The sequence below is a fragment of the Aspergillus saccharolyticus genome (genome assembly GCF_003184585.1).
Source record: "Aspergillus saccharolyticus JOP 1030-1 unplaced genomic scaffold BP01scaffold_36, whole genome shotgun sequence".
Taxonomy (NCBI): Eukaryota; Fungi; Ascomycota; class Eurotiomycetes; order Eurotiales; family Aspergillaceae; genus Aspergillus; species Aspergillus saccharolyticus.
The window spans coordinates 94,977-120,264 of NW_020290646.1; the positions used below are offsets into that span (position 1 = coordinate 94,977).

General features: G+C 50.8%; 10 protein-coding genes and 1 non-coding gene across 11 annotated transcripts; 4 read left to right on the forward strand and 7 right to left on the reverse strand.

Annotated features, from left to right (window-relative positions):
* Positions 1–329: 329 nt before the first annotated feature.
* On the forward strand, positions 330–3,483 carry BP01DRAFT_303763 (ankyrin repeat domain-containing protein; the record flags this gene model as incomplete). The annotated part of the gene is given in 5 exon segments (XM_025572134.1): positions 330–968; positions 1,152–2,601; positions 2,615–2,707; positions 2,795–2,844; positions 3,148–3,483. The coding sequence occupies 5 exon segments, from the start codon at positions 330–332 to the stop codon at positions 3,481–3,483; spliced, it is 2,568 nt and encodes an 855-aa protein (XP_025428247.1).
* Positions 3,484–5,254: 1,771 nt separating this feature from the next.
* Positions 5,255–6,575, reverse strand: BP01DRAFT_405239 (uncharacterized protein). The gene has a single exon (XM_025578735.1). The coding sequence runs from the start codon at positions 6,460–6,462 to the stop codon at positions 5,455–5,457; it is 1,008 nt and encodes a 335-aa protein (XP_025428248.1). The 5' UTR covers positions 6,463–6,575; the 3' UTR covers positions 5,255–5,454.
* A 916-nt stretch (positions 6,576–7,491) lies between these two features.
* BP01DRAFT_t260 lies at positions 7,492–7,598 on the reverse strand. The gene has a single exon. It is a non-coding gene; the product is annotated as a tRNA-Met (tRNA).
* Positions 7,599–7,770: 172 nt separating this feature from the next.
* On the reverse strand, positions 7,771–9,770 carry BP01DRAFT_347052 (DUF4246 domain-containing protein; the record flags this gene model as incomplete). Its single annotated transcript, XM_025573669.1, has 5 exons — positions 7,771–8,329; positions 8,390–9,379; positions 9,434–9,512; positions 9,567–9,616; positions 9,699–9,770. 5 exons carry the CDS (start codon positions 9,768–9,770, stop codon positions 7,802–7,804), a joined length of 1,719 nt encoding a protein of 572 aa, XP_025428249.1. The 3' UTR covers positions 7,771–7,801.
* Positions 9,771–10,344: 574 nt separating this feature from the next.
* Positions 10,345–11,592, forward strand: BP01DRAFT_425672 (uncharacterized protein). The gene is made up of 2 exons (XM_025579758.1): positions 10,345–10,605; positions 10,676–11,592. The coding sequence occupies exons 1-2, from the start codon at positions 10,492–10,494 to the stop codon at positions 11,471–11,473; spliced, it is 912 nt and encodes a 303-aa protein (XP_025428250.1). The 5' UTR covers positions 10,345–10,491; the 3' UTR covers positions 11,474–11,592.
* Positions 11,593–11,805: 213 nt separating this feature from the next.
* BP01DRAFT_347059 (putative MFS monocarboxylate transporter) lies at positions 11,806–13,792 on the forward strand. Its single transcript, XM_025573670.1, has 2 exons — positions 11,806–12,055; positions 12,127–13,792. The coding sequence occupies exons 1-2, from the start codon at positions 11,895–11,897 to the stop codon at positions 13,463–13,465; spliced, it is 1,500 nt and encodes a 499-aa protein (XP_025428251.1). The 5' UTR covers positions 11,806–11,894; the 3' UTR covers positions 13,466–13,792.
* A 584-nt stretch (positions 13,793–14,376) lies between these two features.
* Positions 14,377–14,967, reverse strand: BP01DRAFT_136085 (uncharacterized protein). Its single transcript, XM_025570520.1, has one exon. The coding sequence runs from the start codon at positions 14,799–14,801 to the stop codon at positions 14,406–14,408; it is 396 nt and encodes a 131-aa protein (XP_025428252.1). The 5' UTR covers positions 14,802–14,967; the 3' UTR covers positions 14,377–14,405.
* A 1,119-nt stretch (positions 14,968–16,086) lies between these two features.
* Positions 16,087–18,291, reverse strand: BP01DRAFT_136092 (sugar porter family MFS transporter). Its single transcript, XM_025570521.1, has 5 exons — positions 17,936–18,291; positions 17,576–17,845; positions 17,035–17,490; positions 16,377–16,982; positions 16,087–16,325 (listed from the first exon to the last, which is right to left on the reverse strand). Exons 1-5 carry the CDS (start codon positions 18,051–18,053, stop codon positions 16,243–16,245), a joined length of 1,533 nt encoding a protein of 510 aa, XP_025428253.1. The 5' UTR covers positions 18,054–18,291; the 3' UTR covers positions 16,087–16,242.
* Positions 18,292–18,523: 232 nt separating this feature from the next.
* On the forward strand, positions 18,524–20,975 carry BP01DRAFT_347064 (carboxylesterase). The gene is made up of 4 exons (XM_025573671.1): positions 18,524–18,772; positions 18,830–19,065; positions 19,122–19,780; positions 19,838–20,975. The coding sequence occupies exons 1-4, from the start codon at positions 18,576–18,578 to the stop codon at positions 20,507–20,509; spliced, it is 1,764 nt and encodes a 587-aa protein (XP_025428254.1). The 5' UTR covers positions 18,524–18,575; the 3' UTR covers positions 20,510–20,975.
* On the reverse strand, positions 20,708–21,994 carry BP01DRAFT_303707 (fungal specific transcription factor domain-containing protein; the record flags this gene model as incomplete). The annotated part of the gene is made up of 4 exons (XM_025572131.1): positions 20,708–21,100; positions 21,162–21,516; positions 21,574–21,801; positions 21,849–21,994. The coding sequence occupies 4 exons, from the start codon at positions 21,992–21,994 to the stop codon at positions 20,708–20,710; spliced, it is 1,122 nt and encodes a 373-aa protein (XP_025428255.1).
* Positions 21,995–23,035: 1,041 nt separating this feature from the next.
* BP01DRAFT_136117 (uncharacterized protein) lies at positions 23,036–25,264 on the reverse strand. The gene is made up of 4 exons (XM_025570522.1): positions 24,932–25,264; positions 24,379–24,862; positions 23,736–24,322; positions 23,036–23,664 (listed from the first exon to the last, which is right to left on the reverse strand). Exons 1-4 carry the CDS (start codon positions 25,131–25,133, stop codon positions 23,135–23,137), a joined length of 1,803 nt encoding a protein of 600 aa, XP_025428256.1. The 5' UTR covers positions 25,134–25,264; the 3' UTR covers positions 23,036–23,134.
* Between the last annotated feature and the right edge of the window lie 24 nt (positions 25,265–25,288).

Sequence of the window (25,288 nt, forward strand, 5' to 3'; positions counted from 1 at the left end):
ACATCCTGACCAGCTGTTTACACAACATCTGACAAAATCGAGATCAGCAATATGTCAGTTCCAGAATTTCATTCAGATATCACAAGTATTACTCTGAACCTTGAATATTTAAAATCATATCCCATATCAGATAAATTACAAAATATCGTGCTGTATAAAGTATACATTAGAATCTTTTTCTCTAATTACAGCCACTCTGCACATAGCCCCTCTCAGCCCTGTTTGATTTAATCCTTCCTAGCCCCACTACTTATTTTAAATAACGTGTCTCCCCTTAGAATACATATCTTTTCAACCCTCGGCAATTTCATAGCTTCAGAATTCTAATCATGGCAGAAGAAGACCGAACGCACAATACTTCAAATAATACTTCTCAAGATCAAGACAAACTTCTAGAAGTTCTCAGAAGGGCACTAAGACGAAATCACTCGAAAAAGAATCGCCGCATACCTCAGACCTTTCTAAGAAATGGAAACATTAACCCGAACTTTCTCAGATCAGAAGATACACCCTTGACACTTGTAGCACGACATCCGTCGCATATCGACATACTGGAAAGGCTGATCGAGATTGAAGGGCTCGACATGGACATTAGGGATAGCAAAGGACGGACTGCTCTTTCTTACGCCTGCGAGCTGCATGAGGTCAGATATGTCGAAGTCTTGCTGCTCAATAAAGCGCATCCAAATCTGCAGGATCAAGAGGGTCGCACTCCGTTATCGTGGGCGGCAACGCCGACCGGCAAAAGAAACAATTTTTCTGAGGTAATGGAACTGCTCCTGAAATATGGAGCAGATGCCAATAAAGAGGACCTTCAAGGATGGATCCCACTGATGTGGGCAGTCTCCAAAGGATCCGACGTTATCGTTGCAGACTTATTATCTTCCAACCCAGGAAATGTTAACCACCAAGATACGCAAGGTCGTACGCCACTTTCCTTAGCCGCAGAATTGGAACACCAAACAATCGTGAATCGTCTTCTTCGTGTTGGAGCCAATCCAAGTATTGAGGATAATGATATGGAGATCGCTTTGACACGAGCGATTCGAACAAAGCAAACTGACACAGTTCGAAATATTTTGGCCGTGCCTAACGCGGGTATAAATCATCGAATTCGGGGTGGCGTTTCACCATTGACGCTGGCAGTGAAGCTCGGACTCACTGAGATCACAGGGCTTCTTTTAGAATTCGAGGCTGACGTAAATGCCGAGGATGAGGACGGCTATACTCCTCTAGGATTGGCAGTTATCGAAGGCCAAAAAGCAATAGTGGGCTTACTAATTTCCTCCGGCGCTGACTTGGAATACAAGTATCAAAAACACGACTGCTGCACGGCACTGCTACTTGCTACGAAACATCATGAACAGTTCGCTGTGGTTGATGAGCTACTCCAACAAAACGCTGAAGTCAATTGTACAGACGTGCATGGTTGTACACCACTAGCATTGGCAGCCAAGCAGGGGTTTTATAAAATAGTGAAAAAATTGTCGGCCCACAGAGACATAAATATAGACACCAAGGATTTAAACGAACGAACACCTCTATCTCTAGCAGCGGGGTCTGGCCGGCTCCAGATCGTGCAATATCTGATACAACAGCAAGCCGATATTAACTCCAAAGATCGGGAAGGGCAGACCCCGCTGGCGTGGGCAATCAGACAATCAAAGGACAGCACAGTGGTCGAAGAACTACTTAACAATAAGACAATTGATCTTGAACATCAGGACGTGAATGATGACTCACCGCTCTTTCTTGCCGCAAAGTCTAATAACAGCTTGATGCATATTTTAATGAAAGCGGGTGCGAATGCAATGCGAATAGTCAACGGTCATTCATGTTTCTGGTGGCTTGTCAAGGCCAGATTTGAGGTGAAGAACAAGCCAGAAAGCTCTGTGCCTAGTCGACAACTCAATTCTTTCCAGATGCTCGAAATTATTCCCTACCACTCTGATCCTGACCTTCAAGAGAACAATAGGACCTTGTTGTCATGGTCAGCGGAGTATGGTGACCATGCGATGGTTCAGGCGCTTCTCGAACACGGTGCCAATCCTGATATTCGGGATGGACCACCAATAAACGCCCAAATACAGTCTATTGAAGCAAAGCGAATAGACGCTAGCTCAAACTTTTCTAAAACACCACTTATATGGGCACTGATCAATGGTCATCTTGCTGTGGTGGACATGCTGAAAGAAAAGGACTCTTTTTCGTTACACCTGCTCATCAAAGAAAGAGAGCTTCTGGGTGATCAAGAAGCTTCGAAGCTGGTTTGTAAACTTCTCAAAACAGGATATGACATCAACAAGCTCGATTCCGAAGGCAGATGTACACTTCATTTGCTGAGCAATGTGCAGGATACAAAATTTGCTAAAGCCCTATTGGATGCGAAGGATGTGGAATTTTCCTTGAATCTACAAGACAATGCCCGAAAAACACCTCTCTATTACGCTTTAAAAGAAAAGAACGAGGCATTTGTTCGGATGTTACTCGAGAAAGGAGCCGATACAAGCAATATCTCTGCCGAAGCTTGGTTTCATCTCAGTAACGAGGCCATACGATGGATCGAATTCACACAGCAAGATAGTGGTTCCATATCTTTGTGTCTGCACCCGAGTGTGGGAGCGAATGGCGTCGATCGATCGAAGGAATCAAAAACCAAACTTTGGTAAGAAGCGCACACTGCTTGATGTTCTCGCTGACGTTTCAAGTCTATTCCGGAGAGGGGACCCTACATGGTCGCGAAAAAGGCCTAGACTTGCTTCCCAAATGATTAGGGACGATTACTTCTGTCGAGGTCATTCAAAACAGTCTTTGTCATTTGAGCCTTCAGAATCTCACATCTCGGTCTGCTTTCCTGCCGACAAAACCGACATTGAATCAAACCCGCACCATGCCACGTTTTCAGGTATTGAGTGGACTAAGGAGTCGAGTGCGAAAGGGGACTTTTATACTTTTAGGAGTACATTGTCGGACAGTCGGATCCCTCCATCACCAGCGGATCTCTGTAACATTTTAATTGACCACCTAGGTCAGGAATGGAATGGTATATGCGCTGGTGCGATGGAAAATATCGAGATGACTGTAAGTACAAACATTTCTATTTAATCTTCTTGTCTCACCATTGTACACGATTGCTGATGTTGTCAGCGGCGTGACCAACTTTTGAGACAGGGCCGAGGTCAAAAGATAATCCAGATTCTTGCTCAGAATGGAGTGAAACGTGCCGAGCTGCAAAGGGCTTTACGCCAACATGTTGAGGGTCTCCGACAAGCAATCGACGAAGACACAACTATTTTTCCCGAACAGAAAGGACGATTACAGGCACAGGTCAATGAATTTGACAAGTCGGTCAATGCCAAGGTGTTTGAGATTGAACGAGCGGTTCGAGAGCTTTTGCAGATTGTGCGCATCTTTTCAATTTGTTTGACTGCCTCTAACTTTTCCAAAGGAATTTGCCTGGATCTCAATCAGCGAGGCAGCTAGTATCAAACGACTTAGCTGGATCACAGTCAGTATTCAAAAATCCCTCACGTACTATTCTGACTATTCCTTCCACAGTTTATTTTTCTGCCATTGATGTTTGTCTCAGTAAGTTCTTCTACTCTGCCGATACAAGGAATTTTAATCCAATCGCACGAATCATATTAGCTTACCCTTTGACTCAGAGTCTTTTCGGTATGAATGTGAATCTATTAGACAATAACCCAGACTGGCGATGGTATCTGGTACTGGGAGGGGCGTCGCTACTTTTTACTGTCATTATGTGGACTCTTTTCAAGTTTGTGCCTGTAAGAGGTTGAACAACTGAAGAGCCAAATGCAGACGCTAATCAATGATTCGCAGATCGAGAGCTGGCTTGAAGCAAAGTGGCTCTTATTCAGAAGACCACGTAATGCACATGTTGGCTCAAAGGTATAAACGATTGTTTATTGTGCGTTAATCTCCGGCATATCAGTCAGTTTGATGTATTGATATAATTTCAACGCGGTGAGCAAGATAAGAAGGCTCTGCACGCCCACGAGTCTGATTGTAGCTTTATATATAATATGCTACGATACTAGATGAAATCAGAGACCTTGAAACTTCCGTAGAGCTTTCATAGAGAAATTCGAGTGCTAATGTATCTTTGATACTAATTGTGAACGTTCTAGGTAAAGTATAATCCACACCTTCAAGACATAAGAGTAGTTTCAAGCCTTTATCAAGCGACATCTCGCGGCTAGTTTGAAAAATCGATTTGAACTTTGATTTGTTTGTGGTAAATGGGTTCCACTCCGATGCAGTGCTCAACTGCTTCTTGGCCTTGACAAGCTTCAAAGCCCATTATAATAGAATATTGATACTACACAAAACAGTGCAAGAAGGTCCAATGAGATCTATGATGAATAGTGGCATGTTCTAAGCATATAGTCTGAGTTAATAGAACTGGCAAGGACAATATATGGAATTGATCGCCTTACAATAGCACTAGTGCCCAGTTACCAGTCCCGACGAGTGAGCTGTTGATTGATACTCCGGCAAACATTACTTCTTAGCGGAGTTACTTACGCCGCTAGAATTTGTAAACTAGGCTCATCATCACTCATGCGCCAAGAGGGTCGGGACTAAAGTTTTTAATCTGCGATGATTAGTTTTCAGATACCTTAATACGATATAATCGACTATAACATGGCTAGATCACCATGACTCCAACCAGGAATCATAATTCCCATTAATAGAAATAGAATATATATTCATAGAGCAAGTCAGATACTGTGAAACTGGTAGAATAATCTTTGGCTTTGTTAAAGAGTAATATAATAGGGCATAAAATAATAATTGCAGAATTCTGAAGTTGCTATTTTAAAAAAAGCTTTACAGTCTAATTATTTAGAAGACTATTATTTATCTATTGCATGCAGAATTTTATCTCTCTTTAACTATCTGATAAGAAAAATATCTGGAATGTATAAGATACTATATATTAAACATATCTTTCTCTGAGATAAATGTATATAATACTTATATTTGTTAGTTTCCAAAAGTTGGATTTCATATCTCTTTGTACTGGATAGTCTGCAAAATCGTAGTGTCCTCGGAGTATTTTTGGATTTGTGGAGGTGATGCAAAGATCTTGAAGTCATATGCCAGGAGAGGAGTAGAATATAACCCCCGGCACAGTTTACTACATCTATTGGCAAGGCTCCAAGTTCGTCAGAAAAGTAATAGTACATGATGACCAAAGAGTGTGTCCCTCAGGCAAGGGTTCGGCCGTATGAATTAACATTAATAATAACAACCGCCGAGGAAAAGTATTGTAATGTAAATATCTCTTAAGGTGAGAAATCCACAGGTCTACTATCTCAGTCCCAACTTTGAGATAGGCCTGGTCGGCTGGAAAGGTGTCAGTTATTGAATGGTAGTCCAAACACAGTGGATTCTTCCGGCTTAGACGTACAAATGGCTTCCTTTGCTTCATTTCAATCGGATTTCCAAGAGTTGAGCACCGACTGCCACGTCAGTCCCATTCACATCAACGTTGACAGCACTACCACCTCCAGTGACCACGAATATACTATTGATTTCATCCTTTCCACGTCCGAAGAAGACACCAGTGGGCTCTGCGACTTCAGTAGAATCAACAGCGCCGGCGATGATCTCGGCGCCCACGAAAGTTCCATTCTTGGTGAAAATCACTTGTTCAACAGAGTTCTCGGCAGCGGTAGCAAGATAGGCGAATTTGTATTCTGAACCATAAGTGCTGTTGAGAGAAAATCCATCTGGAGAGATAGCAAAGTCGTCAATAGCGCTAGCTTGGTAAATCATTTGACCTGTACTAGCAGTGACGTTATCATGCAACTCTGCACGATAGAGCGCACCACCCGCAGACCAGTAGACGAAGCCGTCAGAGACCTTGATGCCATTGATCATGGACATTATACTTTCCTGCTTGATAGCCTCCCAGGTGTAACCAGTCTCCGTGTTTATGGCAAAGATGGAGTCTTGGTAACTTGCACTGGCAAGTAAGATCGTCTCGTTCATGGCGGTCAACCCATTGAAACCCGTCGGTGCTTGGGGACGACAGAGGAGATCAATCTTGGGGTGTTGTTCGTTGTGGTTGAAGTCAACTCTCCAAACATGGGTAGCGTTGGTAGGTGGGTCGCTAATGTTGTCGGAGGTGGTGTTAGCGCCAGCAACGTAGAACACGTCGTGCGCGCCTTCAGCAATACCAGACAGTCCCAAGACACTGGTGAAGTCTCTAATAACCACTTTGTGAGGGTGTTTCTCGCTCGGGTCAAAGGCCAACAGATTGGCGGGAGGCCCAATTTCTGTAGCCAAGACTATTCCGTTTGAGCGCGTAGCCACATTCTCTAGCCAGGTATCATTTGATTTGAATTGGTAAACAGTGCGAACTCTATTGGCAGCGGCCGTAGTAGCCAAAGTCAGAGCCAAGTTGGCAGAAAGTCCCAAGTCGAATCTCATCGTGATGTAAAGACAAGGAATGAGAATAAGGTGAAGTAGGTCGGATTGGAATATGCAAAGTAAAAGTTTGGCTGAGGAGGCCTAAGATAACCTTAATATATGCTACCGAAATCTATAATGTTGACCAGCATGGGTCGTGGAACAAGGCTGGGCATTCTAGTTGAAACGGTTCCCCATTTTATTTAAAAGCCATCAAGCAGATTATTGGCTGATCAGTGTTGCATGTGGCTAAGCTTTCAAACGTAGTTATGGTTAAGCATAGTGGAATTGAGCATAAGGAGCGAAACTAGCCAAGTAAATGAATGAGTATCCAATCGCCTGGCGTGCCCCTTAACAGTCTCTGTTTTAGACCGTGACACCCTTCCCATTGGTTCGGTTGCCATCTTCAATATTCTTATCAACATTGTTATTACTAGTGTTCAGGATGAATATGAGATTTGTGGATCACAGGATGCGTAATACGATTACGCCACCTGCCGCGTCCTTTTAATGATCTGCAAGGATTTGGCCGGTCTGTGGGGTTATGTCCGACACTTCGGAAACTTGGTACGTATTTGGAACTCGGAGACGATTACTAAATGAATACTCAAGGCCTTCGCAACTGGAATCAAATCATTGCGAGTGCGCAAAGTCAATTTGAGAAGAAGCCTGCTTGACGAATTGTGCCAAAGTACCCCTAATTAAATACTCTATTTAGCTCAAAACTTTTCTTACTTGGTTGCGTAGCTGGTCTACTTGGTTACTCAATTGCTTATCTATCTGCTCACTCTGCTCATCCTGCTCACCCACGCTCTGGATAGGATCACCCAAATCACCCGCTCTTCGTCTTAGTGTTGCTCACCCTTAAAGCAGCGACTGAGAAAGGGCTCATATCCCACTCGGCCGCGTTCAATATATGACTTGAGTACGGCTGAGCGGACGGGAAGCCCTATTTTCCACACCCTGTGGTCGTATGTGCTGGACATGGGCAGCAATGAGATTATCAGTGGCTTCTGTTCAATGAATACATACATTCCAACCAAAAAAACATGTCCCCAGGGAGGATCGAACTCCCGGCCTTGGGATGTCCTGGAAGTGCGACTTCCAAGTCATATTTAACTATGAGACCCACGTGATAACCACTACACCATGGAGACAAGAGTTGATTTTTTGATCCAAATTTTTGCTACAATAGCCAAAACAAAAGTTCCCATCCCCATCTCCATCTCTCGCGATATCTGCCAGGACTACAACGCTTCATCCCATGTCGCAGGAAACTCCTCCGCTCCTCAGAGGCTAATTTATCATCTGTACTGTACATGCATTTGAATCTACATCAACAAGCGATGCTTCCACTCCTTCAGTGCTCACACAAAGAAAATGAGCCTGTCTCGAATGCACCGTTCTGCTTGTCCTGCAGAGCACTTCTCTCCGCCATCAGCTCCAAGCGATGCTCTTTAGCTTCTTGCAAGGTCATCAAGCCCTGCGACTGACCATCCTTCGCCCACTCCGCCTGCTGCGGGGCCACATTGGCCGTGGAGATGACTCGACGGTGGGGATCAATCAGGAACAGGGCCAGGATCTTGCGATGTCCGGGCTTGGTGGGATCTGCCAGCGCGAACGGCGCCACGCGATGCTGCACCGTGTTGGGAAAGGTGACGAGACGGCCCTCGGTGCAGACCACGCTGCCCAGATCCTGCGTGAAGTGGCCGGAGCTGTAACCGTCGACATCGGGGCCGAATCCGTACACAGCATGGATGAATTTATGCTGACCTTGCTCGTAGCGGACGTCGTCGATGGACTGGGCGCGATGGCGGAAGGCGAGGCGGCTTTCGGTGATGTTCTCGCTGTCGTAGTAGTAGATCGCCGTGGCGCAGATACGCTCGTTCTGCGGATCCGATCAACATGCGTTGCGTGAACAGATCAAAAGCATGGAAGAAAGACTCACCAGCTGGCCTTCAATGTGCCAGGATCCTCCCTCGTAGGCCGGTTGCTCCGGGCTCAACTCGATATTGGCCAGCTTGACAATGACCTGCAGTCCGGACTCGCCGAACTGGTCGCGCAGATTCATCACCCCCTTGTGACACGCCTGGGGAGGGAAAAACGTCGACGCAGGCTCCGGGAGCTTGATGGGTCGCGCCCTCCACCACTCGCTGCTGCGCTGGTAGTAATCATCTTCATACCCCTCTTCATCCTCCCTCTCGGATTCCCACTCCGGCTCGGGCGCTGCGTCCGGTGTCTCGAGATATTCCACCTGACTGTAGCGAATGCGCGCATTGTTGAATCGACGGGTGCGCGTCAAGCTCTTGTTCCACTGTGGGATGGCGCGGGCAATCACCTGCTCGATGAGCCCGTACAGGCGCTGATGGTGCCGTGGGTGGAGGTTGTTGATGTACGAGACGATGCGACAGTCGTCCTCCCCTGCGAATTCCACGTCGCACGGCAGCCATTGAAACTTCTGGCTATAGACCTTGTGGGGGATCCCAAACCGCCTCCATTTCGGAAGGGGTTGTTGCGAGCCTTCGTCGTCCGGCACGGGAAGCACGTCGCCCACACCGGAAGACGCGAGGCAGTCGTCCACGGTCAAGATGCGGTCCGGCAAGATGCGCGTGCGGCCGTACACGAGAGGGAACAGGGAGGGATGCACCAGATCCCGGACCTTGTTGTCCGAGCCCGGATGGTAGTCCCTGTCTTCGAGGGGGAGGTCTTCCAACGGAGCCACCGCCTGGCGCAACGCCTGTTGGAGATCCTGGGGGATCGCGGTATCCGAGCGTACGACTCCCACATGGTCAAAGACGGTGAAGGTGCCTTCCTCTTGGTGAATCTTGGCTTTGAACCTCATCTCGGCGAGAATGAAATCGATCATGGTTGGCGTCACGTCTTGACCGGATTCGGAAATCTCTTGGCGCCATTTGGCGATGATTTCGTCGTCGAATACCTGGACAGGGTCAGTCTGATTGCAATGATTTCTATAAGGGTGCGGGAGATCTACCTTGCGGTCCCAGTCGGGTTTCTCGGAGATGGTGTTCATGATCTGCAGCATGAGGATCTCGCGATGGACTAGGAGGTTGCTGCGGGGGTCAGTTAAGTGGTCTGATGATTTTGGAGTCAATTTGAAAGCATACCCAATGTACCCGTCGTAGATGTCCTTGCCATCTAGTGCATTGGGTAGTCTCTTCCTGTTCCAGGAATATCCCTTAGTAGTCGTCCAGTTAGCGCGGATGAACCTGCGTGTATGTCGCTGGAATGAGCGATACCTCGATTTTAGGCTCGTAGTTCAACGGCAGGCCATATCCTGGGAGCTCTATCTTTACTGGTTGCGCGGTCATGGCTATGGAATACCAGCGATGAAGTGGTTGTGATAGTGTTGAGAGCGTTGAGGGGAGTCTTTATCAGGGCTTGGAGTGTTGAAGATCCTGAGGCAGCAATGGGCTTGGCGGGTGGCTGCCTGAACCCCTTTTTCTTCCCGGCCAGCCAGGCACCACCAGGCACCACCAGGCATCACCAGGCATCACTCGGCAGGTACAGGCAGCGGTAGGCCCTCATGTGTCCATGGCAGCAGCCTGTTCAGCAATCAATGCAGTGGAGTTATCCATGAGTGAATTCACACAATAAAGTAATTGACTAGGGAACAACTAAATTAAGTGAGCCCTAATTACATAACCTTGGATAAGACCTTGTTGTGGATTCTTGACTTGGATGGCAGCAAGTACTTGCAGCCTTGTCCTTCAGGTACCCACATCCGCCACCTCCGCCACCTCCGCCACACACCCGTCAGACTCAAAACAGCCTCGGTTCCTGGAATGTCAAGTTAAGATCACTTTCTTACTGATTATCTTATCAGCGCCGATTGCCGAGCTCGGATCCACCGCAAGGATTTTCCTCTGCTAAAAATGGCCCAACCCCCTTCTGACGGGCGGTATTCAATCCCAATCGTCTAATACTTCCAGTCCTTTATACTTTATAGTCTTGTCGATCATTCTTGCATGGTTTAGCCCCTTGCGTTTTGTTTCATTCATCCAGTCTTTTCTCCATTGCATTCCATCCCCTATGGAGGCCATCCGCTCATTCGCCGGCTATCTGTGGGAGTCGGCCACCTTCTGGAAGACGACAGCTCTCGTCCTGGCCCTGCTGAACCTGAAGGCGCTGCCTTTGGTCTGGCATGTGCGTGTCACCCGTCCCAACAAACCCTTCTACGTCTTCTCTCTGGCTAACCCACTGGCTGGCTGTCTAGATCCGCGTCTACCGCTACTTCTTCAAGCATGGCTACCTCATCACCCCCGCCGTCGAGCAGCCCCCGCGCCCCAGCACCGAGATCCTCGAGCCCCTGAGCATCTACTCGCACGCTCCCGTGCTGGAAATCGACTTCAACCTGCACAAGTCCAACTCCACCTACTTCTCCGACCTCGACGTCTCGCGAACGGCGCTCATGTCCAACATCGTCGTCAAGGGGGCCGCCCTGCTGGAGAAACGGCTGGAGCAGCAAGGCAAAAAGGGGTTTTTGGGGTTCCTGTTGGGCAGTGTCTACACCAATTTCAAGCGCGAGATCCCCGCCTACACCCAGTACGAGGTCAAGTCGCACATTGCCAGCTTCGACAGGAAGTGGATCTATATCGTGACCTACTTCCTCAAGCCGAGCAAGTCGCGCTCCCCGCGGGGAGGGGCCGCTGCGGAGGACCCCGAGAAGCTGCTCAAGCGGCTGTATGCCGTCTCCATCAGCAAGTATGTGCTCAAGAAGGGCCGCTACACTGTTCCGCCGAAGGAGGCCTTCGAGGCTGCGGGGTATACTCCCTTCTTCTCCGCGGCGGCGGAGGAGGAGGAGGCGAATGGACATGCGACGGGCGCGGAGAACGGCCATGCGAATGGGGATGCGGTGCAGCGTGCGGCGGGTGCGGCTGGGAACTCGGATGAGTGGGAGCGGTTGAAGAAGGAGATCGATCGGGGGTTGACGGTCATTCAGCCGATTGTTGATCAGGAGGAGAGGCTCTTGGAGGATTACGTGCACAAGATGAGTCGTCCAAGATTTGCATAGGGGTTACGATGATAGAAGGGTGGATAGAATATTAGAGGATGGGTGTATGTTAATTAGCCAACATAGAGAACGTTTGATAGATTCGATTAGAATAATTCCTGCTGAATCCGACATGCATGGGTTAGGAAGCTGCCTCCAGCAACTCGACGAGCCCCTCGTAAACACTACCGAGCATGAATTGATAAATAGCTCAATTGCTAGCCCTAAGAGGCGCTGCAGGAATGGATGCATAGCCGCATCCCGTGTTCCCCCGCAATAGCCGACTGACTCATTTCTCCCCGCACCAGGGAGTTATTTTCCCCGGCTGACTGGGGATTTTTTCTGACTGCAAAGCCTGTCCTCGTGGAAACTGTTCCTTTTCGCGAGTGATAAAGTCTGTCCGTTCTTCAGCGTGCACAAAAAAGCCTTCGGATCGAACACGATGCCGCCGCCACAGCCATCTGGGGACGTCCTGGTGGAGCCCCCAATCATCGAGTTATCCACCGTCTCCAGCGCCAGAAGTATCCACAATCCAGGGTCTGCAGGGCCTGGGAACCCCAGAAACACAGACCCAATCCATGCCCTTCATCAGACGTCGACAAAGTAAGCTGTCTGCCCAAACAGTTCTCTACTCCCCTCGAATTCACCACCCATGCTAAACAGCTCCTCCATAGACAATTCGTTATCATCGTCGCATCCTCCTTCACGATCATCTTCACCTGCTGTGGTCTCAACTTCGCCTGGGGGGTCTATCAAGCCCTATATGAAAACCTCTCCAAACAACCCCACACCCCATTCACCGGGGCAACCCCGGCCGAGATCGACCTGATTGGCACCATCTCCTGCTCGCTGATGACCATCGGAGCCCCCTTCAGCGTGGCCTGGGCGAAAGCATTCCCGCCGCGGATGGTCGCCTTTACGGGGGGATTCGTGTTTGCCGTGTCCCTGGTGCTGGCGAGCTTCGGCCAGTCACTGTGGCACTTCGAGCTGTCCCAGGGGGTGCTCAATGGCCTAGGGACGTGTCTGTGCTACATGGTGGCGGTGACGATTGCACCGCCCTGGTTCACGCAGCATCGCGGACTGGCGATGGGGATAATCCTGGCGGGGACGGGGGTCGGGGGCCTCGTATGGGCGCCAGCCCTAACCGCCAGCGTCGAGCACCTGGGCTTCCGCAACACCCTACGGCTGACCGGGGCGGTCTCCTTCACGCTGATCTCGCTCAGCAGCAGCGCGATGGCCTGGGATCCCGTCAGTCGACACCAAATCGCCCTCGAGAACGCCGCCCGCCGCCGCCACCGCAGCAGCAGCAGCAGCAGCAGCAGCAGCAGAACTCGTCGCATGCACGGGCTGCTGCTGAAGGTGCCCCTGGTCGACTGGCGGGTGGCGCGATCCCGACGGTTTCTGGCGCAGGCCCTGGGGGCGATCTTCCAGGCGGCGGCCTACTACACCCCGGTCTTCTTCTATGCCTCGTACGCGCAAACGCTGGGGTACAGCACGACGGCCAGCGCCAACTTCATCGCGCTCAGCAACGCCTGCAACGCGATCGGCAAGGTGCTGATCGGCTACCTGGCCGACCGCGTGGGTCGCCTCAACGCCCTGTTTCTCACCACCCTGCTCAGCGCCATCGCCACCGTCGCCTTCTGGCTCCCCTCGACGCTGGCCGGGGTCTCCGCCCAGTCCAAGGCGCTGTTCATCACCTTCACCGTCCTGTATGGGGTCTTTGCCAGTGCCTACGTCTCGCTCTTCCCCGCCAGTCTGGTTGAGCTGTTTGGCGCCCAGAACTTCGCCTCCGTCAATGGGGTGCTGTACATGGTGCGCGGCATGGCGACCATGATCGGTACTCCCGTCGGGGGCGTCTTGATTCGCAGCTCCACTTCCTCCTCCCCGGGGGCTTTCAAGAATATGTCTCTGCTGGTCAGTGTGCTGCTGTTCGCTGCTACGATGTCGGTGTTGTGGGTGCGGCTGGAGGCGTTGGTGGGGGTCCATGGGGCGGGTAGTAAGTGGCATAGTTGATGTTGTTCGGGCGGGGGGTTGGATGATATAGGGCTACGCAGTGGGAGAAGGGAACATACTGTGGGAATGAGTCGGTGGAGTGCGTGGACTGTCATCAGAGGAGTCCAGAATCCATACCAGCGAGATAGAGAGAGGGCCAGAAAGCGGCGCTGGTGGGCGGGAATGAGGAGGCTACGAGTTATCTTGACTATCGACTGTTGAAGAGCCATGTTACCATTATAATGGTCATTTCCAAAACTTGTTAAGTATGGATGTTGTTTTGTAGCTGTTACACGGCAAACTGCATTCTTCTATGGTCTGGCCTTTCTCGTGGATTGTCGTAGTTGGGATTTAGTGGATTGAACCAGTTGACAGATAAGATACACTATCCTACACGTACGAAAGAAGCCCCGAAAGGCCAGTATGTGCTGCATCGCCTCAGTCGTTCAACAATGCAGGATGAGTTGCACCCAGAGTTCACCTCTGGGTTCGTTTGTATTCGATTCGGGGATGAAGCGTCTATCTAATGTATTTGACTCCGACTGGGTAGATGAATGGTTCTAGATTTCCTGTATAGTATATAATATAGATTGGACATATCAAAACCCTTTGACACATATCCTGGTATACTCACAATATCTCATTACTAGTATTTACATAATCTGATAGTTAACAGTTACTCGAAACTACACACTGAATTCTCAGCACCGGAATTCCGTAGATTTACTAGATTAGCAGCCCACATAAGCTACTTGAAATTAAACCTCAACTCAACCAAGCAAAGGAGTGTATTGCGGATAATCTAATCGCTCGCCGAACCGCTCGACAACATCACAAAACTCCAAAAACACTACACATCCCCGTCTGGCCAGACAAAAGCAGAACAAACAATCGCATATCATGAAGTCAGTCCGAAATCCATTACTATCTCACCCCTACTTCCATCACCCGTCACCACGCCCTAAAAACACGCGATAAATCCTCCGCTCAAATCGAAAGGACTGACTCCGTTCGGGTTGCCATCGAGATCGGCCGCGGTCTGGCGGTCATTGAGGGTGCCGATGAGGTTGCCGTTGTTGAAGATCAGGCAGGTCACCCCCTGGAAGTTGTTGGTCAACTGCGCGTTGGAGACGATAACCTGGCCGCTGGCGCCGACCGCGGTGCCGCCGTAGAGGGAGAAGATGTTGCTGAAGGTTCCGTCCACGGGGATGGCCACGCCAGCGTTGGCTCCGGTCTGGTCGTTCGAGAGGGAGACAGTCGTGGTCTGGACCTGGCGGGCTTCAACCTCCACCGGCGCAGGAGCGGCCGAGACGGAGGCGATGAGGAGGGAGGCAATGATGGCAGTGAAGGACTTCATGTTGATGGAGTGGTGGTAGATTCCGAAGAAGTAATAGAGAGGATTGGAGTGGTGGTAGAATCAAGAGGTAGTAGAAGAGGAGAATGAAGTTGGATTTGTCCGAGGATGTATAGCTGATAGAGTTGAAACTGTTGATGTTGATGATGAAGCTGTCATCTCGTCGAGGAGACTCGACCCATTTATACCTTTCCTCCTCCCTACTCTCCACACTCCAACATTCACAGATACAGATCTTCAACCAGATCTGTCCAAAGCACACCGCCCCCATCTCCAGGCCACCCGAGCCACCCCTTCGTATCGCAGAGGCAGTGTCCCAGACCTCATGAGGTTGGGTTACGAGCTCGCCGAGGTTGGTTCTGAATCCGCAGGGCACAGCCGATGCCACGCTGAGTCGTCCTCCTCGCACAACAGCAGTTCATGCCCGCCTGCCTCCGGCTGGTCTGTTTCCGTGGTACAGCAGCAGGGCTGGGAGCTCACCCACACGTGACTGGCATGCCGGTGGCCTGACATTAGACTCAGCCCTCGAGCCAAGAAAAGTGACTGTTTTTCGGAGATCTGCAGTCTGCCGTAAAAGAGATCCGGGGAAATCGGAAGGAGGTGACAGCCATGGGAAGCCTTGCGGATGCGGGGGAAATGAGAATAGAGTTAATCCAGAAATAGCAGTTAGAAGCTGTCAAGACTACGGAGGAGTCAGTCAATACTTGTTAGTCAAGTACTAACTTAAATGAAAGAAATCGAACTTACCCGCACTGATCCCCGAATGGAAATCCAATCACGGATTCCGGGCCAAGCCCGCATCTCGTATTGCCTCGCCAGACAAAAATAACCCTATCGCTTTACCGACCCTCGTATGAACCAGGTGAAAACCAGGTTGCACACGCTGTCGGACTGTCGGTCGGACTCGAGGCTGACAGAAGCGGTGACGTGAGAAAAGACCTCCTGCTCCTTGCCCTGGATACCATGTCTCAGAATCGATCATCTGGCCGCAACCAGCTCCTCCAAAATGCTCCACGGTTATGCCGAAGAGGAGGAATAGGCTCCCATGCATGAGGGCCGATCTGTGATTTGGGACACCCGCCGTTTCCGGGTTGTGGGGGAATGATGAGGCCATCACTACACAGGATCCCATCTTCCATCCACTACAACCAGCCCTCAGTACAGAATCAGAATTCTCCCATCATAGAAATGAATTGCCACACCAAAGGGCACGGGTGTGCGTAGTCACAGACTCAGAAACTATCGCGTTGACTATGAGGTTGGAATGAGGTAATTATCTGACTTGTTCTGGGCGCAATGTCTCGGATATGCTGATCAGACGAGGGGCATTGAGGTCTCTCCTCCCAACAACACTAGTGGACATCGTATAGCCGGCATAGCTTGTACAGAGACTCGATCGAAGCTGACATGACAAGTCACACTCGTACATGCGATCCAGCCCTGCTCACACACTCTCCATTTCTGTAGCCCGCACTTCTTTCTCATCCTCCAGGGTCACGAGGCGCGAGGTCTGAGGCATCTCATATGCTGGCAAAACGATCAGTGACTAAACCGTCTGTGCTGAGACATTTGACTCACATTTGAATTTCCGTGCTGGAACTCCGTTTTCAAACATGACCTGGATATCCTCCAGGGATCGTCCCGCGGTCTCCGGCAGCAAAAAGTAAATCCATACTGCTGCGCCAAACATCAGGCCACCGTAGATGAAGCCCACACGCGCGCTGAGATTGGCTGCATCCGCGTCGAACAAGTACGGGAACGTGAACGTGACCATCCAACTGAAGAACCAGTTCGTACCGGTCGAGGTCGCCATCAATTTGCTGCGGTTGGGGCCAGTCGAGATTTCCGACGTGACCACCCACACCGCCGGTCCCAGAGCCAGGTTGAACACAACCATGAAGATGTAAACCATGGCCACGATGAGTCGGTCCAGGCCTAATGTCTTGTCCGAAGCCGTGCCCGCCCCGCCGACAATGAACAACACCGCACAGACCAAGGAGCAGGAGACAAGCAGCATCGTCCGACGACCGAAACGCTCAACACAATACTGGTTCAACCAGACCGCTGGCATTGGGCAAAGGTACAGGCCCATCTGGATGAGGAAGCTGTTGGTGATGCCGATTGCCGAGAAGAAAACAATTCCGTAGCTGGTGATGAAGTTGATTCCCGATGCCTGTTGCCATGCTACACACGAAGACTTAGGATAGATAGGCCCAGAGCACGGATGGCTGCTTACCTTGAATACAGCAGCCCAAGTATGCTTTCCGTCCATCGACCTTCCATTTCAACAAATCACCCCACGAACTATCGTTCCGCTGTTCTTCCTCGATCATGCTTGAGATCATGACGATTTCGCTCTCGATGAAGTCTGGTCGGTCACCGTACAGTCGTCGGAGGGCTTTCCTGGCCTGTTCCGTCTTTCCCTTCGACAAAAGCCAGCGAGGTGACTCGGGACAGAACAAGATAAGGCCCGGAACTAGAATGATCGGAAAGACGAGTTGAACAGCCATGGGAATCCGATAGGAGCCGCTGTCCGATCGATCCTTGGTAGCATAGTCCACAATCACACCAAGCAAGAGTCCAAGCCCTACGTCAAACTGGTACACAGAGACCAATGCTCCACGGAAGCGGGAGGGTGCGCAATCGGCAACGTATAGAGGGACAAGGCACGAGATCAGCCCCACCGCGTAGCCTGTAAACTCTGTTAGCCTCCAAAAGTCATTGATGACAGCTTGCAGAAGCAAACAGTGCTCTATGATGAGTGACATAGAACATACCCATCAGCAATCGGCCAACAATCAACAATCCAAGGTTATCAGCAGCGACCTGGAAAATTACACCAGCTGTGACGAAAGCACTAGAGACGAACAGCCCTCCTCGACGCCCGATTCGATCGTCCACCAAATAGGATGAGACTGCACCGACGAGTTCACCCACGTTGATAATGCTGGTGGTCAGGGATTGGATGCTGGAGCTGAGGACGTAGCCATCGGTCGCGCTATCGTAGTGTCCATAAGTCTTGATGAATGCCTCCATATCAAGAATGCCTGTGTAGTAGACTATGGTTAGCCCGCTGACCACTGCTAAGATCATGCTAAACTCTCAAGCACTCCAACGGAGGAGCCCTGGGTACCGACCAGAATAGTAGGAAGAATCGAAACCGAATTGAAAGGCAGCAATGGTAATGAACAAGCTGATGGCGATTGCTCGCCATTCTGCCCGGATCCCCAGCATGTCGAGAATATGAGTTGTCATGGTTGTCGATAATTCTAAGCAGGCAGCACAAACAGGGAAGAAGATGATGTTCGCACACTCAGCAAGCACAATCCGCGAAGGGAACTTGACGATTGTCGAGCATCTTGTAAGGCTTTATAGTCCGATGATTGGAATCTTCCGGCCATATGGCACCCTTCGAATCCGGGGTTTTCCCACGGGGTAACGGAGAAGATCAAAATCTGGAGGCAGCCAGACTCAACCTGCGCAAAAGGCCGATTGCCAAGGCAGAAATTGGCCGATTACAGTTTACCGGCCGTGAGAATAGGGTGGAGAGATTGGCTGGAGGAGAAGAAAAAGCCTCCACTTGATGCATTGGGCCCGCGTGGCTCGAGTTCTCGTGACCCGTGCGGGATCCACCTCGGCCCGCCCCTCCAGCATTGAAGGTATAAAGGATTAGCCGCCCCGAATCAGTACCTGTTGCTCGGCTTCGCTTGCTCTGCCTGATTGCCCCGGTTCTCATCTGCTGCCTTGGCTTGACTGCTCCTGTGGCCAAATCTCATTATGACAGTCTCTGTGGTCGTCACTCTTCCCACCCATACCGCTCCGTCCTATGGGCAACGGATTCACGGGAGACCGTCCTCCATCACGGGCGTCGAAGAGTTCAGAGGAATCCCTTATGGTATTGTACCAGCAAGATGGCAGCATGCTCAGCTCCGTGATCGATTGCCACAGGATACTTTCGATGCGACACGCAATGGGTGAGTCAGGTTTCCTCGACCCATCCTGACCATCGACTAATCGCACTTCTTGTACAGTCCCCGTTGTCCACAACCGCAGGAGCCTAACAACAGCGACTTCTTTCAATCGCATCTTGACTTCCCGACCGATGTCGAGGAGTCCGAATTCGAGTGCCTGAACCTGTTCATCACGAGGCCGAGCCCGGACATCCTCAACGCTGCCGGTTTCGATTCTGACAATTCAGGGTTGCCTGTCTATGTATACATCCATGGAGGAGCATACGGCTTCGGCGCAGGAACAGATCCTATGTGGGGTAAGCGGCACCAGCCGGTGCCTCAAGATGAAGGCTACTACTAACTTGTAGCGCAGACCCTGCACGCCTTGTCAAAAAGTCCGTATCGCTGGGCACGCCAATCATCGTGGCCACGGTCAATTACCGACTGAACATGTTTGGATTTGCCGCTTCTACGGAGATCATAGAGACTCAGCCAGAAGACAAGAAGGGTTGCAATCTTGGGCTTGGAGATCAGAGAGTTGCGCTTCAATGGGTGCAGCAGAACATTGCGGCATTTGGAGGCGACCCACGTCGAGTCACCGTGGGTGGGCAGTCGGCAGGTGGAAGCTCATCTCATGCCCATGTTCTCGAGGCAGTGTTGGGAAAAAGCCAGCCCTTGTGTCAGCAGGGAATCATACAGTCTGGAGCTGTAGGGGTGCTGGGCCCAATCCCCATGGAAGCCGCTGATGCTCGGTGGGCCACTTTCTGCAAGGCGTTGGGCGCTCCCACTGGAGATTCGGAGGCACGTATGGCTTTCATGCGGACAGTACCAGTCGCAGACATTCTGCGTGCAAATGCAATCTTAGGATGGTTCGTCTTCCCCTTGGTAATAGATGATTTGACCATTTCCCAGAGACCGAATGGTCGCTGGAATGTTCACCTCGACCATAATGACCTAGAGAAACTGTCAGATCATTCAGCGAGTCATGATCAGCAGCCTATAGCTGTTCTGGTTGGCGATACAGATCTTGAGGTCAGTCACATAGTCAAGCTCTACACTGTTTGAATACTGACATAGTGAACCTTTCAGGGCACATTGCACCAGTTTTCGGTCAGCCAACTCGAGAGCTTCGAAGAGATTCACCGTAAATCAGCGGCCGAGGTTTCCGAAGCATTTCGCAAAGAGTTCTACACGGCATATCATTTGCGACCAGGCATTAGCAAAGAGAACCTGCAAAACCAAGTATATCGTTTCTTATCGGACATCCAATTTGGATATCCTGTGCAGCGCTGCCGAGAAGAGCTGATGAGCTGGGAAGTTGCAACAAGCAGTACTCTTGATGATGCCTTGACTCCCCGGCCAACCAAGGTAGAATCATTCCGCATGGCGGTCGGCAATCCGTTCCCTGGAATTAATCATGGCAAAGCCCACCACTGCGTAGATCTCATCTACATTTACGACTGCTTCGCAGAAGCACTGCGCGAGTCCGATCGAATGTTACCTGAAGGGACAGTGCCCAATGCCAGTCTAGTCGATCGAGTTCAGACTGACTGGATCAATTTCATCACTGGATCACAGTCGGCCAACTATCAACCGGGTCTAGCCACCGTGTACCACCCAGACCGAACAGCGACCAAAGTTGAGATGGCATTAGATGAAGACTGGGTCGACAGGATGTCGCGGCTAAGCCTCATCGACCGATACCCAAGGGAGACCAAGCATATTGCAAACATTCTGAGTGGCGGAGGACATCTTTTCTAGACCCAATTGTTGTTGCAGATAGATTTCGACGCTGGGACGATCAAGACTGGCCCCAGAAGATATCCAGAGATTCCAGTGCAGACATTCCATCCATGTCAAATTTCAAACCCACACCAAGCGCTTTCATCTTAGAGAAAATTGCGCTTGTCCCTCATTTGCGCTTAGGAAGAGAGAAGTAGTGCGTCCGGTCTCTTCTGCTTAAGGTCCTCCATGTGCCCATAGGCCGGTAAATCCCGGAGTCCAGCGGTAACGAAGCATTTCGGGATCAAGATTACTCTGCAGCTCTTCCAGTGGCGAAGTATCACCATGGCCATCCTGAGCTTGATCTGGTGAGTGTTGCTTCATGTTGTAGCTTAGAGCTTTCCGCAGAAGCTTGGCAAATGTCCGCTGATAATCCATATTGGTAGCCAGGACAAATTGATCCAAGACCTGAAGATTGATCGCACAATTGCGCAGAATCAGTTTGTCGGATTTCTGACCCAGTTTCTGCGCCAGGATTAGAAAGATGAAGGACGACTGCAGGAAGTATGTGCCGAAGTATCGATACATAAAGCTCAATTGAGGATCAACTCGAAGGATGTGACTTGCAACCTAACGAGGAGTCAGCCTTGGCGGTCATCATCGGAAGCTATGCCCCAAGCATAGAACATACGTTCGCGCACGCCACAGCGTGTTCACCGGCCGTCAAAAAGTCCGCGGATGCTTGCCATTCTAGGTCATGATACATTCGAACCACATCCATGCGGCCGTGGAGCAGGACAAACATGCAGTGGTACATGTGTAAGCCGTAGTAAGCGACAGCAGGGGCATTGGGCGACGGCATCAGTTCGCAGCCTGGTTCTGCGATTCGACAGAAGCTAGGCTCAACTAAGGACTCAAACGAGTCAAGCCACAGCCTTAGATTCTGGATTATGACCTTGCGGCTGGTATCCAGCAGAGCTTTGTTGCTACTGAATGTTGGGTGATCGTCGAGGAAACGATACTCGAGGATGTCACCTAGTATCCTGCTTGAGAATCAGCGACGATGGCTAATCTTATTGTCAGGGGCGAGAGAGTCCCAATACCTCGATAAAGGCAAGAACGTCCCGAGCATATCGAGACTGCGTAGTTGATACCTTGACTCTGAGCTCTGGAGCACATCGTTACTGAGCTGAGGCAATGGACTCATCTGATCCCAGACCGCATCTGGACATGGAACCGGTAAATACGAGCACTCCTGGTCGGTGAGACGTGGACGCCCGTTGAATGACAGAGCGACATGCCGGTCAATGATATAGGTTGCCCACCACAATCTGTCCATCATTAGTACAGTCGAGCAGACCTGGAATTCCGATCATACCTTCTCCTTTCTTCCCTGTCCTCTTGATCCAGACCCTGATCATCTCTGTGAAGATCGAGCTTCTGCACCACGAACCTCAAAAATACCAGCCAGTACTGGAGGTTGGATTCCAACGACTTCTGGCTAGGGGCAATAGTAGTCAGCATGAACGCGGTTAGAGCATCGTCGAGAACATAGTTGGTGCCTGGCAGTGTGCGTGGATGAAAGTGGCGGTTGAGTTGATCGAGAAAGTATCTTCCCTGGGCCATTCGTCGGGTCGAATCGATCTGCTTTGTTGCTGATGGCATGAAGCAGGCAACACCTGAGAGTTATCAATTGAATGACCGATGAGGACGAACAGAGACCCATTGAGTGCGTACACAGGAACGAGAGGAGAAGAGTCGGCGAAGTCGGTCGCGGAGACTCCAGGGCCAATAGTCTGCTTCTTCGAACAAGTCGGGTGTGGAACTCTTGATTTGGAGATTCGTAACAATGCTCCAGCAGTCGAGAGGCCTCGTACCGTGTAGGCTGGAAGAGGGTGGATCTGAGAGACATCGTTAGAGAAAGAGTGCACGTAGCGTTATGCAAGCGAGACTTACTCTACGGTGTCTTTGCTGGAATGAAGAATTGAAAGGTCCTCCAAACAATCCAAGACAGGATAGTCTGGGGCATCCTGCATCGCATCTGAGCAGTTACACCTGAGATTCAAGCATATTGAACATGGAGCCAACTTACCTGTGGACAAGCTAACGTGACAGCCAGCGTCCTGCGAGTTGATCTTCTGCCGCGCTTCTTGGGCGGTCGCGTGAAGGTGCATCGAATGGCCAGACCTACTACAATTCAGCGGAGGCGACGGCGCACTGGGCGGGCAAGTATACGGTTGCAACGAACACATCCCTGAGCAAGAAGGGTGCATTTGAGCTTGTGACCATGACACTGATCGCAAGCAATGACCGCTTTTGTCGCCATTCTGTAACGAATCGCCAAAATTGGCAAATTTCAGGTCTCTTGTGAAAGAAGTTGTATGTAGTTTTGTGCAGAGACGAGACAAAATGAAGATAAGTTACTCAAAGAGGAAGACAAACCGGGGTCGCGGAGGTCAGCGGCAGAAAGCTGTCTCACCGCCTTCCACGGATTCGGTCGCCAGAGATTCGTGTAGCCTGAGGTGTCGAGGCAATTAATTGATTAGAATGGAAGTACGGAGGTAGTTTGGAAATTATCTTGAAGCCACTAATTCAATCCAATAGTTCCAATTCCCAATATTCCCAAGTAACAGATTATCTTCCTCCGACCCGATTCAAGATTATCTACAAACCTCCCTTGATTAGCGGCGCAACCTCCTCCGCAGCCCCCAACCCGGCCACCCTCATCCCATCTTTGGTCTGCATCTCCCCGAACATCACCTCAAAATTCCTTAGCTTATCGGGTACATTCTCCCTACCCCCGAGGCAGCCCTGCAAAGCTAGATCATCCAGCTGCGCACTGGCTCGCGTGGTGCACAGTGTCTGGAACAGTCCTGTCGCGCTGGCGGAGATGCCGTTCCGTACCAGTGAAAGGCCGCCCCACGCGAGGAATGCCAAGGCGATGGCCAGAGATATCACGTAAGGGATGATCAGTCGCTCGGGGCGTCTGAAGACATACACGTTCACGGTCATGCTTTGGGTGACGGTTGTGCTGGCCGTCGTGGTTTGGTTGAGGGTTAGGAGAGAGAGGGTGATGTTCTGGAGCATGGATTGGAGGGAATCTTCTGTGATGGTGAAGGTGGGATGCTTGGCAGGACCGGTGTAGAGATCAGTGAGGGAGATGATTGTGTTGGCGGTTGGCTGGGAATGGAGGACTGTGGGTTTGCCCTGATTAGATATGATTGACAACACCAGAAGTGGATCATGGGGCGGGGGGGAACTGTACCGAATATGTCAATGTACCCTGAGAGTGCTAGCACCAGAGTATCTTGAACAGCGGCTAGGTTCGCTCGCCGGTAGATCTCAGAGACATTGCCGCCGGTGTTACCTACCGTTGTGGCGTTGATGGCGGAGTACTTGCCTCCGGACTGGGGATACATCCCGAAGGTATCATAGAGATATCGGCTACTAAGCGCTTGGCCGTGTGTGACTTCAACCTCCGTTCTCTGCGTGCCTTCCGTGTAATTGAGGTGTAGTGTGTAGGTGGCTTCATGGGCTCGACACGTTAAATTTTGGTACTCGCCGGAGATATCTTCGGTCCATCGGAGGAGAAAGTCGAGTGTGTAGTTCGAGGATACGCGGCCGCTGTAGTCAGCGGAGGCGATGTAAAGGTAGTCCAAATTTGACGTGGAAGAATAGGTCTTATTGACCCAGGTAAAAAGATCTGGGGATGTGGTGTCAGTGCACTGGAAGCTCGGTCCTGGAATCTCAATAATGTAGCTGCAGTTAGAAGAACACGGACTGGGGCTGGCAAGGTAGGCTCCGGCCATCATGGCTTGTTGCGCGATGCGCCTGAGATCGTTCGTGGGACCACTAAGGCAATCAGGTATGAGACGATATCATCAACGTTGTGCCGTTCCATGACCTACCTGTAGGCATCAAAGTCGTCAGGCTGCCACAGTGCCTCGGCCATCATCCCCACAAAGCTACCGTTGCCCATGTAACCAGGATCGAAGGTCGGGACGGATTGATTAAGGACCAGATGCTGGAGCTCTGCCTCCACGGTCAAGGCACCGGGAGGAAATATCATGGCAACCGGAATGCACCAGGCAATGAAAGCGCAGAGGAACGGTAGAGGAGCGGCGCCGAGGAGACGCAGACGACCCAGATAAAGGGGATTCGTCAGAATCGACAGGAAAGAGTCGAGGTCCCCAACTCGCATCGGTCGCATGCGAAGGTCGCGCCACAGGATCTGAATGAAAGACATGCCCAGTGCAGCCGCAAGCAAGGTTCGAAATCCATTCACAAAGACCACGGATAACGCGGTCACGTAGGGCTGTCTGATGGTGTTGGAGACTTCGCGGCGGTTCAACCACCGGAATAGTCCCAGATGCGCCGAGGCTAAACAGATGGCTGTTCAGGTATCGCCATATTGTTAGTATCAGTGGTACGAGGCGGGACAGATGACCGATAGATACTTACCCAGCAGGTAGCAGGTTCCTATAGCACTTGGGGTCATCCAGCCGATGGTCCACTGGGACGCGACGATCGACGGACGGCCTTCTTTGAGCTCCGACTCGGTGTCAAGTGGACTGTCGGGGGTGTCGTCAAGAATGCCAATCTCTTCAGACGGTGGAGATAGCTCATCTTGTCCAGTCAGGCTATACAGCTGCTGTGGTGCCATGGCGACAGCTTGTGCCCCAGAAGGGAATGTGCTCGATAGAGAGGTTGACGTGTGGGGGTGAATGGGAGTTGAGAAGGCGAGCGGGGAGAACAGACTTTATGACCATGCTAATTATAGACTGGGGGGAAAGCACAGAGTCAGAAGGTCCAGAGTGA

What these genes read in the sequence shown, in the direction of transcription:
- BP01DRAFT_405239 (XM_025578735.1), bottom strand. Translation starts at nt 6,462, where the DNA reads ATGAGATTCGACTTGGGACTTTCTGCCAACTTGGCTCTGACTTTGGCT.
- BP01DRAFT_425672 (XM_025579758.1), top strand. Translation starts at nt 10,492, where the DNA reads ATGGAGGCCATCCGCTCATTCGCCGGCTATCTGTGGGAGTCGGCCACC. An exon ending in CGCTGCCTTTGGTCTGGCAT is followed by an intron (nt 10,606 to 10,675) that starts GTGCGTGTCACC and finishes CTGGCTGTCTAG; the next exon opens with ATCCGCGTCTACCGCTACTT.
- BP01DRAFT_347059 (XM_025573670.1), top strand. Translation starts at nt 11,895, where the DNA reads ATGCCGCCGCCACAGCCATCTGGGGACGTCCTGGTGGAGCCCCCAATC. An exon ending in CTTCATCAGACGTCGACAAA is followed by an intron (nt 12,056 to 12,126) that starts GTAAGCTGTCTG and finishes GCTCCTCCATAG; the next exon opens with ACAATTCGTTATCATCGTCG.
- BP01DRAFT_136085 (XM_025570520.1), bottom strand. Translation starts at nt 14,801, where the DNA reads ATGAAGTCCTTCACTGCCATCATTGCCTCCCTCCTCATCGCCTCCGTC.
- BP01DRAFT_136092 (XM_025570521.1), bottom strand. Translation starts at nt 18,053, where the DNA reads ATGACAACTCATATTCTCGACATGCTGGGGATCCGGGCAGAATGGCGA. An exon ending in CGATTCTTCCTACTATTCTG is followed by an intron (nt 17,846 to 17,935) that starts GTCGGTACCCAG and finishes TCTACTACACAG; the next exon opens with GCATTCTTGATATGGAGGCA. An exon ending in TGTTGGCCGATTGCTGATGG is followed by an intron (nt 17,491 to 17,575) that starts GTATGTTCTATG and finishes CAGAGTTTACAG; the next exon opens with GCTACGCGGTGGGGCTGATC.
- BP01DRAFT_347064 (XM_025573671.1), top strand. Translation starts at nt 18,576, where the DNA reads ATGACAGTCTCTGTGGTCGTCACTCTTCCCACCCATACCGCTCCGTCC. An exon ending in AGGAACAGATCCTATGTGGG is followed by an intron (nt 19,066 to 19,121) that starts GTAAGCGGCACC and finishes CTTGTAGCGCAG; the next exon opens with ACCCTGCACGCCTTGTCAAA. An exon ending in TTGGCGATACAGATCTTGAG is followed by an intron (nt 19,781 to 19,837) that starts GTCAGTCACATA and finishes TGAACCTTTCAG; the next exon opens with GGCACATTGCACCAGTTTTC.
- BP01DRAFT_136117 (XM_025570522.1), bottom strand. Translation starts at nt 25,133, where the DNA reads ATGGCACCACAGCAGCTGTATAGCCTGACTGGACAAGATGAGCTATCT. An exon ending in GACGACTTTGATGCCTACAG is followed by an intron (nt 24,323 to 24,378) that starts GTAGGTCATGGA and finishes TGATTGCCTTAG; the next exon opens with TGGTCCCACGAACGATCTCA. An exon ending in AGGGTACATTGACATATTCG is followed by an intron (nt 23,665 to 23,735) that starts GTACAGTTCCCC and finishes GCAAACCCACAG; the next exon opens with TCCTCCATTCCCAGCCAACC.